Here is a 19,686-nt window from a genome sequence, read left to right on the forward strand (position 1 = left end):
AGGCTACCCTGCCTCTAACCACTAGGCTACCCTGCCTCTAACCACTAGGCTACCCTGCCTCTAACCACTAGGCTACCCTGCCTCTAACCACTAGGCTACCCTGCCTCTAACCACTAGGCTACCCTGCCTCTAACCACTAGGCTACCCTGCCTCTAACCACTAGGCTACCCTGCCTCTAACCACTAGGCCACCTGCCTCTAACCACTAGGCTACCCTGCCTCTAACCACTAGGCCACCTGCCTCTAACCACTAGGCTACCCTGGCTCTAACCACTAGGCTACCCTGCCTCTAACCACTAGGCTACCCTGCCGCCCCAAAGTGGGCCAACAACTCAGATCTCTTGACAATCCTCATACTGATTATCACACTGATCATATGTTATCAGGCCTTAAATGTCATGCGGACGGACACGTACTTTGTCCACCATGAGGAAGTTGTGGATCCTCTCTCCGTCGCTGCAGGTGATGTCCCCTACCACTTTGACAGCAGTGGGCAGCAGCTCCTTCACCTCCTGGGCTAGGATGCCCGTTTCATGTATGTGATCGATCCCCATCTCTGAGGCGAACTCAGGCTTGTAGTCATACTCCACAATCCTCATCTGAGATATTCTCTTCAACTGTTCTGTTGAATCCACCTACACAGTTGAAATATTGTCCCGTCAGGTAAGATATCCTTCCCTGGGCCACTGTGAAGGCATTTTCTATGTTCCTTCCTGTTATTTCACACCCAAATCCTTATTTTGATAGCTATTATATAAGAGCATGTGCTGCTTCCTACCTCTTGTATGTTGTGTTTTGCGCGGCGGTCGGAGGGATGCATAACCTGCCCCATGATCTTAGCGTTGCCACAGACCACCAGGGCTTCATCGGGGGTGTCTGTGTTGATGCCCACCCTCCCCTGGCACACCACCGCATCCGGAGCCTGTCCTCGTTGCCACAACACCTCACTGTCGTTCTCAAACTGGCCCGGGTTCGACGCCTGTAGTGGAGGAACACGGAAGAGTTTAGAGTTCTGGTTACGGTTGGTTCCATTCAGATCACGGTGCATTCTAGAACTAATTGTCCAATGGAATCATGGTAGGAACTACATTTGATTACATTTTTATAAATTCTTTATTTAATCTTAAATTTTAGCAAGGAGTCCCATGCTTTAGTATGCTTTAGTACTTAGTGCTTGAGTCTCATGCTTTTAAATACTTTAGTACAGGGTTCCCCAACTGGTGTCCTCCGCGCCAAATTTGGCCCCCGGGGTGGTCTCATTTGTCCCCCGGGCTGGTCTCATTTGGCCCCCGGGGTGGTCTCATTTGGCCCCCGGGGTGGTCTCATTTGGCCCCCGGGGTGGTCTCATTTGGCCCCCGGGGTGGTCTCATTTGCCCCCCAGGGTGGTCTCATTTGGCCCCCGGGGTGGTCTCATTTGCCCCCCAGGGTGGTCTCATTTGGCCCCCGGGGTGGTCTCATTTGTCCCCCGGGGTAGTCTCATTTGGCCCCCGGGGTGATCTCATTTGGCCCCCGGGGTGGTCTCATTTGGCCCCCCAAGTTTTCAGAGAGAAAAAAAAGAATATATCTGCTCAACAGTTGATGATCCCTGCTTTGGTACTTCTGGTTCAGTACTGACCCTGACTACGATCCTCTCTGACATGAACGCTATCAGCAGGTAACTCTCTTCCCTCACTGTGGCGTACAGACCCACCACCATCAGGAAGTACCTGGTCATAACACAAGGACACATGGAACGACATGTTGAAACTGTTTTCAATGCCGATATTAGTATCACGGCAATAACACGGCAGTGACACAGCAATGACACGGCAATGACACGGCAATGACACGGCAGTAACACGGCAATGACACGGCAATGACACGGCAGTAACACGGCAGTGACACGGCAATGACACGGCAGTGACACTGCAGTGACACGGCAGTGACACGGCAATGACACGGCAGTGACACGGCAGTGACACGGCAGTAACACGGCAATGACATGGCAATGACACGGCAGTGACACGGCAGTGACACGGCAATGACACGGCAGTGACACGGCAATGACACGGCAGTGACACGGCAGTAACACGGCAGTAACACGGCAGTGACACGGCAATGACACGGCAATGACACGGCAGTAACACGGCAGTAACACGGCAGTAACACGGCAATAACACGGCAATAACCAACCTCTGGTCAGGGTTGGGTTTACCCTTCTTCCTCATGTTGTTGGCAGTGGTCTCACTGAAGTGCAGTCTTCCCAGAGTAACTCTAGTGATCTTGTCCCCTGGTAGACTCACTCTGAGGGACGAGATGTTATTCAGAAATTTAGTCCCGAGATTCAATCCAACTCGCCCCTTTTTTGGCTATGCACCGTATACCTTTTAAATCACAATTGTGTCATTGTTCAGATATGACAGATTACACTCCCAACATTGAACACGGCAGTCCACAGTACAGAGTATAGTGACATGGAGGACGGGACACTCACTTGACTGGCAGGAATGGTTTCTTACTGCGATCCGGCTGGGACTGCTCTATGGTGACTTTGTGAGTCTGTGCCTCAAGCTGCAGAGAACAAACGGTCAAAGTATAGATAACTAGCAGGGTTGGTGAGAACAAACGGTCAAAGTATAGATAACTAGCAGGGTTGGGAGAACAAATGGTCAAAGTATAGATAACTAGCAGGGTTGGTGAGAACAAACGGTCAAAGTATAGATAACTAGCAGGGTTGGGAGAACAAATGGTCAAAGTATAGATAACTAGCAGGGTTGGGGAGAACAAACGGTCAAAGTATAGATAACTAGCAGGGTTGGTGAGAACAAACGGTCAAAGTATAGATAACTAGCAGGGTTGGGAGAACAAATGGTCAAAGTATAGATAACTAGCAGGGTTGGGGAGAACAAACGGTCAAAGTATAGATAACTAGCAGGGTTGGGGAGAACAAACGGTCAAAGTATAGATAACTAGCAGGGTTGGGGAGAACAAACGGTCAAAGTATAGATAACTAGCAGGGTTGGGAGAACAAATGGTCAAAGTATAGATAACTAGCAGGGTTGATGAGAACAAACGGTCAAAGTATAGATAACTAGCAGGGTTGATGAGAACAAACGGTCAAAGTATAGATGACTAGCAGGGTTGGTGAGAACAAACGGTCAAAGTATAGATAACTAGCAGGGTTGGTGAGAACAAACGGTCAAAGTATAGATAACTAGCAGGGTTGATGAGAACAAACGGTCAAAGTATAGATAACTAGCAGGGTTGGGGAGAACAAACGGTCAAAGTATAGATAACTAGCAGGGTTGGGGAGAACAAATGGTCAAAGAATAGATAACTAGCAGGGTTGGGTAGAACAAACGGTCAAAGTATAGATAACTAGCAGGGTTGGTGAGAACAAACGGTCAAAGTATAGATAACTAGCAGGGTTGATGAGAACAAACGGTCAAAGTATAGATAACTAGCAGGGTTGATGAGAACAAACGGTCAAAGTATAGATAACTAGCAGGGTTGGTGAGAACAAACGGTCAAAGTATAGATAACTAGCAGGGTTGGTGAGAACAAACGGTCAAAGTATAGATAACTAGCAGGGTTGGTGAGAACAAACGGTCAAAGTATAGATAACTAGCAGGGTTGGTGAGAACAAACGGTCAAAGTATAGATAACTAGCAGGGTTGGTGAGAACAAACGGTCAAAGTATAGATAACTAGCAGGGTTGATGAGAACAAACGGTCAAAGTATAGATAACTAGCAGGGTTGATGAGAACAAACGGTCAAAGTATAGATAACTAGCAGGGTTGGTGAGAACAAACGGTCAAAGTATAGATAACTAGCAGGGTTGGTGAGAACAAACGGTCAAAGTATAGATAACTAGCAGGGTTGATGAGAACAAACGGTCAAAGTATAGATAACTAGCAGGGTTGATGAGAACAAACGGTCAAAGTATAGATAACTAGCAGGGTTGGTGAGAACAAACGGTCAAAGTATAGATAACTAGCAGGGTTGGTGAGAACAAACGGTCAAAGTATAGATAACTAGCATGGTTGATGAGAACAAACGGTCAAAGTATAGATAACTAGCAGGGTTGGGAGAACAAACGGTCAAAGTATAGATAACTAGCAGGGTTGATGAGAACAAACGGTCAAAGTATAGATAACTAGCAGGGTTGGGGAGAACAAATGGTCAAAGTATAGATAACTAGCAGGGTTGATGAGAACAAACGGTCAAAGTATAGATAACTAGCAGGGTTGATGAGAACAAACGGTCAAAGTATAGATGACTAGCAGGGTTGGGGAGAACAAATGGTCAAAGTATAGATAACTAGCAGGGTTGATGAGAACAAACGGTCAAAGTATAGATAACTAGCAGGGTTGATGAGAACAAACGGTCAAAGTATAGATAACTAGCAGGGTTGATGAGAACAAACGGTCAAAGTATAGATAACTAGCAGGGTTGATGAGAACAAACGGTCAAAGTATAGATAACTAGCAGGGTTGATGAGAACAAACGGTCAAAGTATAGATAACTAGCAGGGTTGGGGAGAACTAGCAGGGTTGGGGAGTACCGGGGGACATTTAGGAAGTAATCTACCCAACTCTGCTAACTTACATACTAACAAAAACTCTAAGTGCTTTTAATGTCCTCGGCATCATCTGAAGTAGTCTGCCGAGGTCAACCGCTGATGTTCCAGGGAAGTTCGTGTTGCATATTGGGAAGGCGTTAAACTAACCTTCACGCCAAACACCTTGATGTGGAAGCTCTCTATCGGCGCAGGGCCGTTGGGTGTTTTGACGTACAGGGGGTCTCCGGCCATCCCTACGTGAACTGTGACCTGAAAGTGGTTCTTTTTCTGACACACAAAGGACTCGTCAGCTGTGGAGTAGTTGAAACCTTTATCGGTGTCCACATGGTAAGCGGGGGAAGGGCTGTGGAGAGACGATAGAGCGAGCTACACTGAGTGACAAAACATTAGGAACACCTGCTCTTTCCATGACAGACTGACCAGGTGAATCCATGACAGACTGACCAGGTGAATCCAGGTGTTAGAAGATATGATCCCTTATTGATGTCACCTGTTAAATCCACTTCAATCAGTGTAGATGAAGGTGATCTTTACATGACATAGACTGACCAGGTGAATCCATGACAGACTGACCAGGTGAATCCATGACATAGACTGACCAGGTGAATCCATGACATAGACTGACCAGGTGAATCCATGACATAGACTGACCAGGTGAATGCATGACATAGACTGACCAGGTGAATCCATGACATAGACTGACCAGGTGAATCCATGACATAGACTGACCAGGTGAATCCATGACATAGACTGACCAGGTGAATCCATGACATAGACTGACCAGGTGAATCCATGACATAGACTGACCAGGTGAATCCATGACATAGACTGACCAGGTGAATCCATGACATAGACTGACCAGGTGAATCCATGACATAGACTGACCAGGTGAATCCAGGTGTTAGAAGAGATGATCCCTTATTGATGTCACCTGTTAAATCCACTTCAATCAGTGTAGATGAAGGTGGAGGAGACGTGTTAAAGAAGGAGTTTTAAGCCTTGAGACAACGGAGAAATGGATGATGTGTGTGTCAGAGGGTGGAGGGGCAAGACATAATATTTAAGAGCCTTTGAACAGGGTAGCCCTTAACTGTGGTATATTGGCAATGTACCACAAACCTATGAGATGCCTTTTTGCTATTTTAAACTGGTTACCAACGTAATTAGAATAGTGAAAATACATGTTGTGTCATACGGTCTGCTATACCACAGCTTTCAGCCAATCAGCATTCAGTGCTCAAACCACCCAGTTTATAATTATGAATGACCAAGTACGATAAGAATAACATACAGTAGGAGTCAATTGTGTCCATTTAAGTCTATAATTTAACCAAATTATTTAACCAAAACGACTCATGACTAAAACCATTTTACTGCTGGCTAACAAATGACAAATATGTTACTGATGAGTTATGACATTGTCAGACATAGAAAGTGAAAAATATTTGCTCCCCTTGCGCCTAACTTGAACAAAATCAGTCCCTTAAAAGAATGTAGCGTTAGTTGAATAGCCTTTGAGTTTAGAGACTAAGACAGGCAGTTTAGAAGGCATGAGCCTTGGTGAAGAGTGAGGGAACGTCAAGGCAGAAGGACACTCACAGGATGTCATAGTTACTGTTGTAGAGCGGTGTCCACAGGCCAGGCTGGTAGTGATCCCAGGTGAGGAGCTGATAGGTCCCCATTCCAGAGCTGCTCTCTGTGGCCCCGTCACTGTCATAGGACGGGACGTCACCGCCTCCCCTCTCAGAGCCCCCTGCTATAGGAACAGCCACTAAATGGTTCTGTACCTCAAGGGGTTCTGTTCGTCTTCTCTTCCTACAGTCAGGCAATATAAGGCTGAAGAGGAAGAGGAAGAGGAAGAAGAGGAGGAAGAGGAGAGGATAAGAGGGAACTGTTAAAACATTCATATCCCGTTGAAGTAAAACATATTTTGACTGTCATTCTCAAACTGATATGTACTGTACGGTGGTTGAGTAGTTTATGTGCTGTACGGTAGTTTAGTAGTTTATGTACCCATATGTACTGTGTGGTGGTTTAGTAGTTTATGTGCTGTACGGTAGTTTAGTAGTTTATGCACCCATATGTACTATATGGTAGTTTAGTAGTTTATGTACCCATATGTGCTGTACGGTAGTTCAGTAGTTTATGTACCCATATGTACTGTGTGGTAGTTTAGTAGTTTATGTACCCACATGTGCTGTACGGTAGTTTGGTAGTTTATGTACCCATATGTACTGTGTGGTAGTTTAGTGGTTTATGTACCCATATGTACTGTGCGGTAGTTTAGTGGTTTATGTACCCATATGTACTGTATGGTAGTTTAGTAGTTTATGTACCCATATGTACTGTGTGGTAGTTTAGTAGTTTATGTGCTGTGCGGTAGTTTAGTAGTTGATGTGCTGTACGGTGGTTTAGTAGTTTATGTGCTGTACGGTGGTTTAGTAGTAGTTCTCACCCTGTGTGTTGACCAGCTGTGGGAGGCAGGTATGAATATCCTGGTTCTGAAGGGCATCCAGGCACAGGTAGTAGGCAGGATGAGGGCAGCCTGAGGCCTGGGGCTAGGTATGGGGCTTGGCCTGGAGGTAGTTCTGGGACCGGGGGTGCGTTGGCCCTGGGGTAGCTGTCTGCCAGGCCCTGGCGTGGAGGAGGCTGATGCTGCTGGAGAGCCTTGTGGTGGACGGGTGGTGTGGTGGCAGTGTTAGCCTGTATATAGCTCTCCCCTGGGCTCAGGTAGTGGGGGTGGTGGAGGGGGGGGTTGTGGGGCAGTGAGCCTGGAGATGTGCCTGCCTTGGTGTAAGAGTTAGTCAGCCCCTGGTGGTATGGCAGTCCTGGGTGTGGTGGGGGTTGTGGTGCCAGCTCTTTATATCGGCACGATGAGGCTGGAGGACGTGTCACTGTCTGGAAGACTTCCTGGTAACCGTAGCTCACGTCTAGGTTAGGAACAGGGCAAAGGCAGTCATATCATTCATTAAAATAGGAACGTTTTATTATTATGGTCTGGTTGTACTGTTTGTAACACTTGGCATTAAAAGAGATTCCTATCAACCGTTGTTGATAAAGTACTGCCAATAAAGGAAGAAGGTTTCATTTTCACAGTGGCTCACCTGGTATTTGCGGAGGTGAACACGGTTCTGAACCAGAATCTGGTGGTGACTCTGGTAACATGCTAGGAAGACAAAGACACAGTCAGACACGGCCCTCCAAAGACACAGTCAGACACGGCCCTCCAAAGACACAGTCAGACACGGCCCTCCAAAGACACAGTCAGACACGGCCCTCCAAAGACAGTCAGACACGGCCCTCCAAAGATACAGTCAGACACGGCCCTCCAAAGACACAGTCAGACACGGCCCTCCAAAGACACAGTCAGACACGGCCCTCCAAAGACACAGTCAGACACGGCCCTCCAAAGACACAGTCAGACACGGCCCTCCAAAGACACAGTCAGACACGGCCCTCCAAAGACACAGTCAGACACGGCCCTCCAAAGACACAGTCAGACACGGCCCTCCAAAGACACAGTCAGACACGGCCCTCCAAAGACAAGGTTTCTAGAACTAGCCTTTCTCTCTGCTTACCTAACGTGTCATTGTCTTGACTAGTTAACAACAAAGCCTACAGCTGTAGCTGTTGGTGCCATGGTGGAGAGCTGCCCCACCTGCAGCAGCTACAGTGTAGGGCAGGAACAAAAGCCTGCAGAACCAGTAGGTCTCCAGGAGGAGGGTTGGACACCCCAGAACCAGTAGGTCTCCAGGAGGAGGGTTGGACACCCCAGAACCAGTAGGTCTCCAGGAGGAGGGTTGGACACCCCAGAACCAGTAGGTCTCCAGGAGGAGGGTTGGACACCCCAGCTCTAGGATTGTGCCGTTGTGTTGTCAACACTTATGTGTGTCGTCCATTCCATTTAACACAGCTGCTGTGTTTATGGGTGGTAGATGGACATGGATGCTTAGCAGGTATTAGATGGTCCTGGAAACAGATTTACCCTTCAGGTACAAGAAAGTAAACATGGATGCTTACAATGTTGGGTCCATGTCGTTGTTGAGGTACTGTTCCAGTATGCTGGTGTCCACCACAGCACTCTCCAGGACCCCACTCATATCCTGGCATCCTGGAAACACACACACTTTTCATTACATTTCACAAGTGCCTCATTCTGGTTCCCAGTCGCTCTCTAAATCTTGCTCCCTCTCCCAATCTTGCTCCCTCTCCCAATCTTGCTCCCTCTCCCAATCTTGCTCCCTCTCCCAATCTTGCTCCCTCCCTCAGCAAATCTTGCTCCCTCCCTCAGCAAATCTTGCTCCCTCCCTCCCTCGGCAAATCTTGCTCCCTCCCTCCCTCGGCAAATCTTGCTCCCTCCCTCCCTCGGCAAATCTTGCTCCCTCCCTCGGCAAATCTTGCTCCCTCCCTCGGCAAATCTTGCTCCCTCCCTCGGCAAATCTTGCTCCCTCCCTCGGCAAATCTTGCTCCCTCCCTCGGCAAATCTTGCTCCCTCCCTCGGCAAATCTTGCTCCCTCTCTCGGCAAATCTTGCTCCCTCCCTCGCTAAATCTTGCTCCCTCTCTCGCTAAATCTTGCTCCCTCTCTCGCTAAATCTTGCTCCCTCTCTCGCTAAATCTTGCTCCCTCTCTCGCTAAATCTTGCTCCCTCTCTCTCTCTCTCTCTAAATCTTGCTCCCTCTCTCTCTCTAGATCTTGCTCTCTCGCTCTTCCCTACAGAACATGAATCTGCCAAGGTTATAGGTCACCACGTGAAACTAACCCATCGTTAATATCAGTATGTAACCATTACAGCGTATCAGAGTGTGATCCATCACCTACAGGCTTGCTTCCCTGTACTGTAGGAGACAGTAGTAATCACTGTTAACAGCCAGGACACAGCTCTCATAGAGGCTCCCTGTACTGTAGGAGACACTGTTAACAGCCAGGACACAGCTCTCATAGAGGCTCCCTGTACTGTAGGAGACAGTAGTAATCACTGTTATCAGCCAGGTCACAGCTCTCATAGAGGCTCCCTGTACTGTAGGAGACAGTAGTAATCACTGCTATCAGCCAGGTCACAGCTCTCATAGAGGCTCCCTGTACTGTAGGAGACAGTAGTAATCACTGCTATCAGCCAGGACACAGCTCTCATAGAGGCTCCCTGTACTGTAGGAGACAGTAGTAGTCACTGTTATCAGCCAGGACACAGCTCTCATAGAGGCTCCCTGTACTGTAGGAGACAGTAGTAGTCACTGTTATCAGCCAGGACACAGCTCTCATAGAGGCTCCCTGTACTGTAGGAGACAGTAGTAGTCACTGTTATCAGCCAGGACACAGCTCTCATAGAGGCTCCCTGTACTGTAGGAGACACTGTTAACAGCCAGGACACAGCTCTCATAGAGGCTCCCTGTACTGTAGGAGACAGTACTAATCACTGCTATCAGCCAGGTCACAGCTCTCATAGAGGCTCCCTGTACTGTAGGAGACAGTACTAATCACTGCTATCAGCCAGGTCACAGCTCTCATAGAGGCTCCCTGTACTGTAGGAGACAGTAGTAATCACTGCTATCAGCCAGGTCACAGCTCTCATAGAGGCTCCCTGTACTGTAGGAGACAGTAGTAGTCACTGTTATCAGCCAGGACACAGCTCTCATAGAGGCTCCCTGTACTGTAGGAGACAGTAGTAGTCACTGTTATCAGCCAGGACACAGCTCTCATAGAGGCTCCCTGTACTGTAGGAGACAGTAGTAGTCACTGTTATCAGCCAGGACACAGCTCTCATAGAGGCTCCCTGTACTGTAGGAGACACTGTTAACAGCCAGGACACAGCTCTCATAGAGGCTCCCTGTACTGTAGGAGACAGTAGTAGTCACTGCTATCAGCCAGGACACAGCTCTCATAGAGGCTCCCTGTACTGTAGGAGACAGTAGTAATCACTGCTATCAGCCAGGACACAGCTCTCATAGAGGCTCCCTGTACTGTAGGAGACAGTAGTAGTCACTGCTATCAGCCAGGACACAGCTCTCATAGAGGCTCCCTGTACTGTAGGAGACACTGTTAACAGCCAGGACACAGCTCTCATAGAGGCTCCCTGTACTGTAGGAGACAGTAGTAGTCACTGTTATCAGCCAGGACACAGCTCTCATAGAGGCTCCCTGTACTGTAGGAGACAGTAGTAGTCACTGTTATCAGCCAGGACACAGCTCTCATAGAGGCTCCCTGTACTGTAGGAGACACTGTTATCAGCCAGGACACAGCTCTCATAGAGGCTCCCTGTACTGTAGGAGACACTGTTATCAGCCAGGACACAGCTCTCATAGAGGCTCCCTGTACTGTAGGAGACAGTAGTAGTCACTGTTATCAGCCAGGACACAGCTCTCATAGAGGCTCCCTGTACTGTAGGAGACAGTACTAATCACTGCTATCAGCCAGGACACAGCTCTCATAGAGGCTCCCTGTACTGTAGGAGACACTGTTAACAGCCAGGACACAGCTCTCATAGAGGCTCCCTGTACTGTAGGAGACACTGTTATCAGCCAGGACACAGCTCTCATAGAGGCTCCCTGTACTGTAGGAGACAGTACTAATCACTGCCATCAGCCAGGACACAGCTCTCATAGAGGCTCCCTGTACTGTAGGAGACACTGCTATCAGCCAGGACACAGCTCTCATAGAGGCTCCCTGTACTGTAGGAGACAGTAGTAGTCACTGTTATCAGCCAGGACACAGCTCTCATAGAGGCTCCCTGTACTGTAGGAGACAGTAGTAATCACTGCTATCAGCCAGGACACAGCTCTCATAGAGGCTCCCTGTACTGTAGGAGACACTGTTATCAGCCAGGACACAGCTCTCATAGAGGCTCCCTGTACTGTAGGAGACAGTACTAATCACTGTTATCAGCCAGGACACAGCTCTCATAGAGGCTCCCTGTACTGTAGGAGACACTGTTATCAGCCAGGACACAGCTCTCATAGAGGCTCCCTGTACTGTAGGAGACAGTAGTAGTCACTGCTATCAGCCAGGTCACAGCTCTCATAGAGGCTCCCTGTACTGTAGGAGACAGTAGTAGTCACTGCTATCAGCCAGGACACAGCTCTCATAGAGGCTCCCTGTACTGTAGGAGACAGTACTAATCACTGCTATCAGCCAGGACACAGCTCTCATAGAGGCTCCCTGTACTGTAGGAGACACTGTTATCAGCCAGGACACAGCTCTCATAGAGGCTCCCTGTACTGTAGGAGACAGTAGTAGTCACTGTTATCAGCCAGGACACAGCTCTCATAGAGGCTCCCTGTACTGTAGGAGACAGTAGTAGTCACTGTTATCAGCCAGGACACAGCTCTCATAGAGGCTCCCTGTACTGTAGGAGACAGTAGTAGTCACTGCTATCAGCCAGGACACAGCTCTCATAGAGGCTCCCTGTACTGTAGGAGACACTGTTATCAGCCAGGACACAGCTCTCATAGAGGCTCCCTGTACTGTAGGAGACACTGTTATCAGCCAGGACACAGCTCTCATAGAGGCTCCCTGTACTGTAGGAGACAGTAGTAATCACTGTTATCAGCCAGGACACAGCTCTCATAGAGGCTCCCTGTACTGTAGGAGACAGTAGTAGTCACTGTTATCAGCCAGGACACAGCTCTCATAGAGGCTCCCTGTACTGTAGGAGACACTGTTATCAGCCAGGACACAGCTCTCATAGAGGCTCCCTGTACTGTAGGAGACAGTAGTAGTCACTGTTATCAGCCAGGACACAGCTCTCATAGAGGCTCCCTGTACTGTAGGAGACAGTAGTAGTCACTGTTATCAGCCAGGACACAGCTCTCATAGAGGCTCCCTGTACTGTAGGAGACAGTAGTAATCACTGCTATCAGCCAGGACACAGCTCTCATAGAGGCTCCCTGTACTGTAGGAGACAGTAGTAATCACTGCTATCAGCCAGGTCACAGCTCTCATAGAGGCTCCCTGTACTGTAGGAGACACTGTTATCAGCCAGGACACAGCTCCCATAGAGGCTCCCTGTACTGTAGGAGACAGTACTAATCACTGTTATCAGCCAGGACACAGCTCTCATAGAGGCTCCCTGTACTGTAGGAGACAGTAGTAATCACTGTTATCAGCCAGGACACAGCTCTCATAGAGGCTCCCTGTACTGTAGGAGACACTGTTATCAGCCAGGACACAGCTCTCATAGAGGCTCCCTGTACTGTAGGAGACAGTAGTAATCACTGTTATCAGCCAGGACACAGCTCTCATAGAGGCTCCCTGTACTGTAGGAGACAGTAGTAATCACTGTTATCAGCCAGGACACAGCTCTCATAGAGGCTCCCTGTACTGTAGGAGACAGTACTAATCACTGTTATCAGCCAGGACACAGCTCTCATAGAGGCTCCCTGTACTGTAGGAGACAGTAGTAATCACTGCTATCAGCCAGGACACAGCTCTCATAGAGGCTCCCTGTACTGTAGGAGACACTGTTATCAGCCAGGACACAGCTCTCATAGAGGCTCCCTGTACTGTAGGAGACAGTAGTAGTCACTGTTATCAGCCAGGACACAGCTCTCATAGAGGCTCCCTGTACTGTAGGAGACAGTACTAATCACTGCTATCAGCCAGGACACAGCTCTCATAGAGGCTCCCTGTACTGTAGGAGACAGTAGTAGTCACTGTTATCAGCCAGGACACAGCTCTCATAGAGGCTCCCTGTACTGTAGTAGTCACTGCTATCAGCCAGGACACAGCTCTCATAGAGGCTCCCTGTACTGTAGGAGACACTGTTATCAGCCAGGACACAGCTCTCATAGAGGCTCCCTGTACTGTAGGAGACTGTAGTAGTCACTGTTATCAGCCAGGACACAGCTCTCATAGAGGCTCCCTGTACTGTAGGAGACAGTAGTAGTCACTGTTATCAGCCAGGACACAGCTCTCATAGAGGCTCCCTGTACTGTAGGAGACAGTAGTAGTCACTGCTATCAGCCAGGACACAGCTCTCATAGAGGCTCCCTGTACTGTAGGAGACAGTAGTAGTCACTGTTATCAGCCAGGACACAGCTCTCATAGAGGCTCCCTGTACTGTAGGAGACACTGTTAACAGCCAGGACACAGCTCTCATAGAGGCTCCCTGTACTGTAGGAGACAGTAGTAGTCACTGTTATCAGCCAGGACACAGCTCTCATAGAGGCTCCCTGTACTGTAGGAGACACTGTTATCAGCCAGGACACAGCTCTCATAGAGGCTCCCTGTACTGTAGGAGACACTGTTATCAGCCAGGACACAGCTCTCATAGAGGCTCCCTGTACTGTAGGAGACACTGCTATCAGCCAGGACACAGCTCTCATAGAGGCTCCCTGTACTGTAGGAGACAGTAGTAATCACTGGTATCAGCCAGGACACAGCTCTCATAGAGGCTCCCTGTACTGTAGGAGACACTGTTATCAGCCAGGACACAGCTCTCATAGAGGCTCCCTGTACTGTAGGAGACACTGTTATCAGCCAGGACACAGCTCTCATAGAGGCTCCCTGTACTGTAGGAGACACTGTTATCAGCCAGGACACAGCTCTCATAGAGGCTCCCTGTACTGTAGGAGACAGTAGTAATCACTGGTATCAGCCAGGACACAGCTCTCATAGAGGCTCCCTGTACTGTAGGAGACACTGTTATCAGCCAGGACACAGCTCTCATAGAGGCTCCCTGTACTGTAGGAGACACTGTTATCAGCCAGGACACAGCTCTCATAGAGGCTCCCTGTACTGTAGGAGACACTGTTATCAGCCAGGACACAGCTCTCATAGAGGCTCCCTGTACTGTAGTAGTCACTGGTATCAGCCAGAAAAGAGGCAGGTCGTTAGAAGAAATGGCCGCTCAGTGTGTGCTGTGGTTGATGTCCCAGTCCTGCTGTGTATCTGGGGCGGCAGGGTAGCCTAGTGGTTAGAGCATTGGACTAGTAACCGAAAGGTTGCAAGTTCAAACCCCCGAGTTGACAAGGTCGTTCTGCCCCTGAACAGGCAGTTAACCCACTGTTCCTAGACCAGTTAACCCACTGTTCCTAGACCAGTTAACCCACTGTTCCTAGGCCGTCATTGAAAATAAGAATTTGTTCTTAACTGATTTGCCTAGTTAAATAAAGGTAAAATACCAAATAAATACAAAATCTACTGTGTGTAAACTCCCCTTTGTATTACATTTAGGCAGAATCTGGTCCCATATATACTGCTTCAATACACCAGAAGTGAATTTGTCCAAACACTTATGACCCCTTCAAATCAAATCTTTATTAGTCACATGCTCCGTATACAACAGGTAGACCTTACAGTGAAATGCTTCCTTACGAGCCCCTAACCAACAGTGCAGTTTCAAAACAGAACACTGGGGGGGACAAGATACATAAAGCTCATTTATCTCTAAAATGGTCAAACAGAAATATGAAAATATCAACAACAACAAAAATAAATTAAAAGGTGACATTTTGTACTGTTGCTTTATATAAAACATTTGAACTCAAATCCAAAATGCTGGAGTTTAGAGCCAAATGAAATGTTTTAGCTTCACTGTCCAAAGGCATCAGTAGGGGAGTCTATGTCTACGGAGAGCTCACCTCAGAGCCATATACAGCCTGTATATACATGTACACACACAGTACTGGCTGAGCTCTGCTTCCAACACATCAGTGTAGTGACTAGGACAGGACACATATTATGGACAAGACCTGGGTTAAAATACATACCTAGCATACCAAATACATACCTAGCGTACCAAATACATACCTAGCGTACCAAATACATACCTAGCGTACCAAATACTAGCGAACCAAATACATACCTAGCGTACCAAATACATACCTAGCGTACCAAATACTAGCGAACCAAATACATACCTAGCGTACCAAATACATACCTAGCATACCAAACACATACCAAGTACATACCTATCATACCAAATACATACCAAGCATACCAAGTACATACCTAGCATACCAAATACATACCTAGCATACCAAATACATAGCATACCAAATACATACCTAGCATACCAAAAAGATACCTAGCATATCAAATACATACTTAGTACCCAAGTTAAATGCAAGGAGACATTTTACAGTCACAAACGCTCACGCAACAAACAAAGACCTGAACTTAAAAAACATTTTTTAAAGTTTTCTAAGTTCTTTAAAGAATGTCCTACTAGCTTGTCCCTGAGAGTGATGTGTTTGGCCTTGATCTAATTACTGTGTGACTCTGATTGTGGGACAGGTGGCCTTGAGCTGCCCATGACATCAGAGCTCTGCTGCACCTGTGTAGATACGGGGCTGGGAAGTGTCTCTGGTCTGCTAACTTTATGACCGTATTTCAATTGTCATAAGCATCTTATCTGTCCTCGTATGCTGTCCATTTTTAGCCTACAAAACGTGAAATAACTGGCTCCTTTGAACTTTAACTCCAGATATGGAATGTGTGAGTAGGGAAGAGGACCAAGCTTTCGTAGAACTATCAACATAGAACCGGGATCTTTTATTTCAGCTCTTGAAACATGTGACCAACACTTTACATTTATATTTGTTTTCAGTATACATGGTCAGTCACCGGCTTCATTAGGAAATGTGTTGATGATGTTGTACCCACAATAACAATCCGGACATACCCCCAACCAAAAACCTTGGATGAACGGAGATTTCCGTACAATGCAGAGAGCCCGTACTGCTGCATTCAATGTCCACAGAACGGATCTCGATGACTCTGTGGGGCGCTGCACGGCTAGCAGGTACGAGCTCTGCAAATCCATTAGGGACGCAAAAACACAACACAGCCTCAAACTTGAATTGATGTTCCACAACTCAGACTCACAACGCATGTGGCAAGGACCACAGACTATCACAGACTACAAAAGGCAAATCCAGCTGTGTGGTGCCCACCGAAGCTCCCAGCTGAGTTTAACACATTCTGTTCTTGCTTCGAGGCAGACAATAGCGAGACAGTCGGGGAAGACTCTCGCTGCTCCAGACAACCAGGAAGTCTCTCGCTCCTCCAGACAACCAGGAAGTCTCTCGCTGCTCCAGACAACCAGGAAGTCTCTCGCTGCTCCAGACAACCAGGAAGTCTCTCGCTGCTCCAGACAACCAGGAAGTCTCTCGCTGCTCCAGACAACCAGGAAGTCTCTCGCTCCTCCAGACAACCAGGAAGTCTCTCGCTCCTCCAGACAACCAGGAAGTCTCTCGCTCCTCCAGACAACCAGGAAGTCTCTCGCTGCTCCAGACAACCAGGAAGTCTCTCGCTCCTCCAGACAACCAGGAAGTCTCTCGCTCCTCCAGACAACCAGGAAGTCTCTCGCTCCTCCAGACAACCAGGAAGTCTCTCGCTCCTCCAGACAACCAGGAAGTCTCTCGCTCCTCCAGACAACCAGGAAGTCTCTCGCTCCTCCAGACAACCAGGAAGTCTCTCGCTCCTCCAGACAACCAGGAAGTCTCTCGCTCCTCCAGACAACCAGGAAGTCTCTCGCTGCTCCAGACAACCAGGAAGTCTCTCGCTCCTCCAGACAACCAGGAAGTCTCTCGCTCCTCCAGACAACCAGGAAGTCTCTCGCTCCTCCAGACAACCAGGAAGTCTCTCGCTCCTCCAGACAACCAGGAAGTCTCTCGCTCCTCCAGACAACCAGGAAGTCTCTCGCTCCTCCAGACAACCAGGAAGTCTCTCGCTCCTCCAGACAACCAGGAAGTCTCTCGCTCCTCCAGACAACCAGGAAGTCTCTCGCTCCTCCAGACAACCAGGAAGTCTCTCGCTCCTCCAGACAACCAGGAAGTCTCTCGCTCCTCCAGACATCCAGGAAGTCTCTCGCTCCTCCAGACATCCAGGAAGTCTCTCGCTCCTCCAGACAACCAGGAAGTCTCTCGCTCCTCCAGACAACCAGGAAGTCTCTCGCTCCTCCAGACATCCAGGAAGTCTCTCGCTCCTCCAGACATCCAGGAAGTCTCTCGCTCCTCCAGACAACCAGGTGTTTTCACTCTCTGAGGCTGATATGAGGAAAACTCTCAAAAAGAGTGAATATTCCCCGTCTTCAGAGTGTGTGCTGACCAGCTGGTCTTCACAGACATCTTCAACCTGTCCCTGTCCAAGGCTGTAGTCCCCACCTGCTTTAAGGAGATCACCATCGTCCCAGTGCCCAAGAAAAATAAAGTGGCATGCCCAAATGTCTATCGCCCCGTCGCGCTCACCTCAGTCCTCATGAAGTGCCCGGAGAGGCTGGTCATGGCCCACATCAAGGCCAGCATGTCAGGCCCACTGGACCCACTTAATCTCTGGAAAGAGGAACACCTATGTGAGAATGCTGTTCATTGACTACAGTTCAGCATTCAACACTATTGTTCCCTCCAAGTTTGTTACCAAACTCAAAGCCCTGTGTCAGGACACCAAGCTCTGCAACTGGATTCTGGATTTCCTGACGGGCAGACCACAGGCTGTGAGGATTGGCAACAATACCTTCTCCACACTGACTCAACACAGGGCCCCCCCAGGGGTGTGTCCCCAGTCCTCTGCTGTACTTACTGTTCATCCACCATCCACGACTGTGTAGCTTTGCACCACACCAACTCCATCATCTAGTCTCCATGACGACACCACGGTTGTAGGCCTGATAACCTACCAAGAACAACGAGTCAGCCTATAGGGAGGAGGTAAGTGAACTGGCATTGTGGTGTCAGGACAACAACTTCTCCATCAATGTCAGCAACAACAACAACAAATGAGTTCATTGTTGACTTCAGGAAGCAGAGGAGGGAACATGCCCTGATCCACATCAGCGGGACTGCGGTAGAGAGAGTCACAAGTTTTAAGTTCCTCTGCATCCACATCACAGAGTACTTACCATGGACAAACAACACCACCACTCTTGTCAAGAGGGCACAACAGTGTCTCTACTTCCTAAGGCGGCTGAAGAAATTCGGCATGCTAACTAACCCGGGTCCTCTCCAAATACAACCACTGCACCATCGAGAGCATCCTGACTGATTGCATCACGGCCAAGTATGGGAATTGCTCCGTCCACGACTACACACACATCACAACTGCTGCTACCTGACTGTTACTACACTGCTAAGTTTATACACTGCCCCCCCCCATCCCCCCTTCTCCAATACACCTGGAAATATTGATCTACAAATGGTGCCTTTATTATACTTAGTAAGCAACAAAAAATATATATATTCTACTGAGACATTTATTTTCAAATTCTTATTTTATATGATTTCTTCTTGTTGTTGCATTGTTCTAGAAGGAACCTACAAGTAAGCATTTCATTGGACGATGCATGTATGGGATATGCGTGGTATACGACTAATAATAAAACGTGAAACTTGACAGTGGACCGATTTAGCCAAACGACTATCTATTTCTCAATTCAAACCGCCTCACAACATGACCTATTAACTCATCTAACTGTATTACCTCACAACATGACCTATTAACTCATCTAACTGTATTACCTCACAACATGACCTATTAACTCATCTAACTGTATTACCTCACAACATGACCTATTAACTCATCTAACTGTATTACCTCACAACATGACCTATTAACTCATCTAACTGTATTACCTCACAACATGACCTATTAACTCATCTAACTGTATTACCTCACAACATGACCTATTAACTCATCTAACTGTATTACCTCACAACATGACCTATTAACTCATCTAACTGTATTACCTCACAACATGACCTATTAACTCATCTAACTGTATTACCTCACAACATGACCTATTAACTCATCTAACTGTATTACCTCACAACATGACCTATTAACTCATCTAACTGTATTACCTCACAACATGACCTATTAACTCATCTAACTGTATTACCTCACAACATGACCTATTAACTCATCTAACTGTATTACCTCACAACATGACCTATTAACTCATCTAACTGTATTACCTCACAACATGACCTATTAACTCATCTAACTGTAGTGACTCACAACATGACCTATTAACTCATCTAACTGTATTACCTCACAACATGACCTATTAACTCATCTAACTGTAGTACCTCACAACATGACCTATTAACTCATCTAACTGTATTACCTCACAACATGACCTATTAACTCATCTAACTGTAGTACCTCACAACATGACCTATTAACTCATCTAA

At 47.7% G+C, this 19,686-nt stretch overlaps 1 protein-coding gene across 2 annotated transcripts in view; it reads right to left on the reverse strand.

Annotated features, from left to right (window-relative positions):
• Positions 1-19,686, reverse strand: part of LOC109885323 (myelin regulatory factor-like protein) — a 50,314-nt gene that overhangs the window by 25,287 nt on the left and 5,341 nt on the right. For both annotated transcript variants that reach the window (XM_031820127.1, XM_031820125.1), the window contains exons 3-12: positions 8,581-8,671; positions 7,665-7,726; positions 7,016-7,490; positions 6,160-6,396; positions 4,708-4,903; positions 2,473-2,549; positions 2,172-2,282; positions 1,615-1,705; positions 778-978; positions 416-634 (exon numbers count right to left, since the gene is read on the reverse strand). In XM_031820127.1, coding sequence (XP_031675987.1) covers positions 416-634; positions 778-978; positions 1,615-1,705; positions 2,172-2,282; positions 2,473-2,549; positions 4,708-4,903; positions 6,160-6,396; positions 7,016-7,490; positions 7,665-7,726; positions 8,581-8,671 — 1,760 coding nt within the window. The remainder of the gene's footprint in view (positions 1-415; positions 635-777; positions 979-1,614; positions 1,706-2,171; positions 2,283-2,472; positions 2,550-4,707; positions 4,904-6,159; positions 6,397-7,015; positions 7,491-7,664; positions 7,727-8,580; positions 8,672-19,686) is intronic.

The sequence above is a fragment of the Oncorhynchus kisutch genome, unplaced genomic scaffold (assembly GCF_002021735.2).
Source record: "Oncorhynchus kisutch isolate 150728-3 unplaced genomic scaffold, Okis_V2 scaffold3051, whole genome shotgun sequence".
Lineage (NCBI taxonomy): Eukaryota > Metazoa > Chordata > Actinopteri > Salmoniformes > Salmonidae > Oncorhynchus > Oncorhynchus kisutch.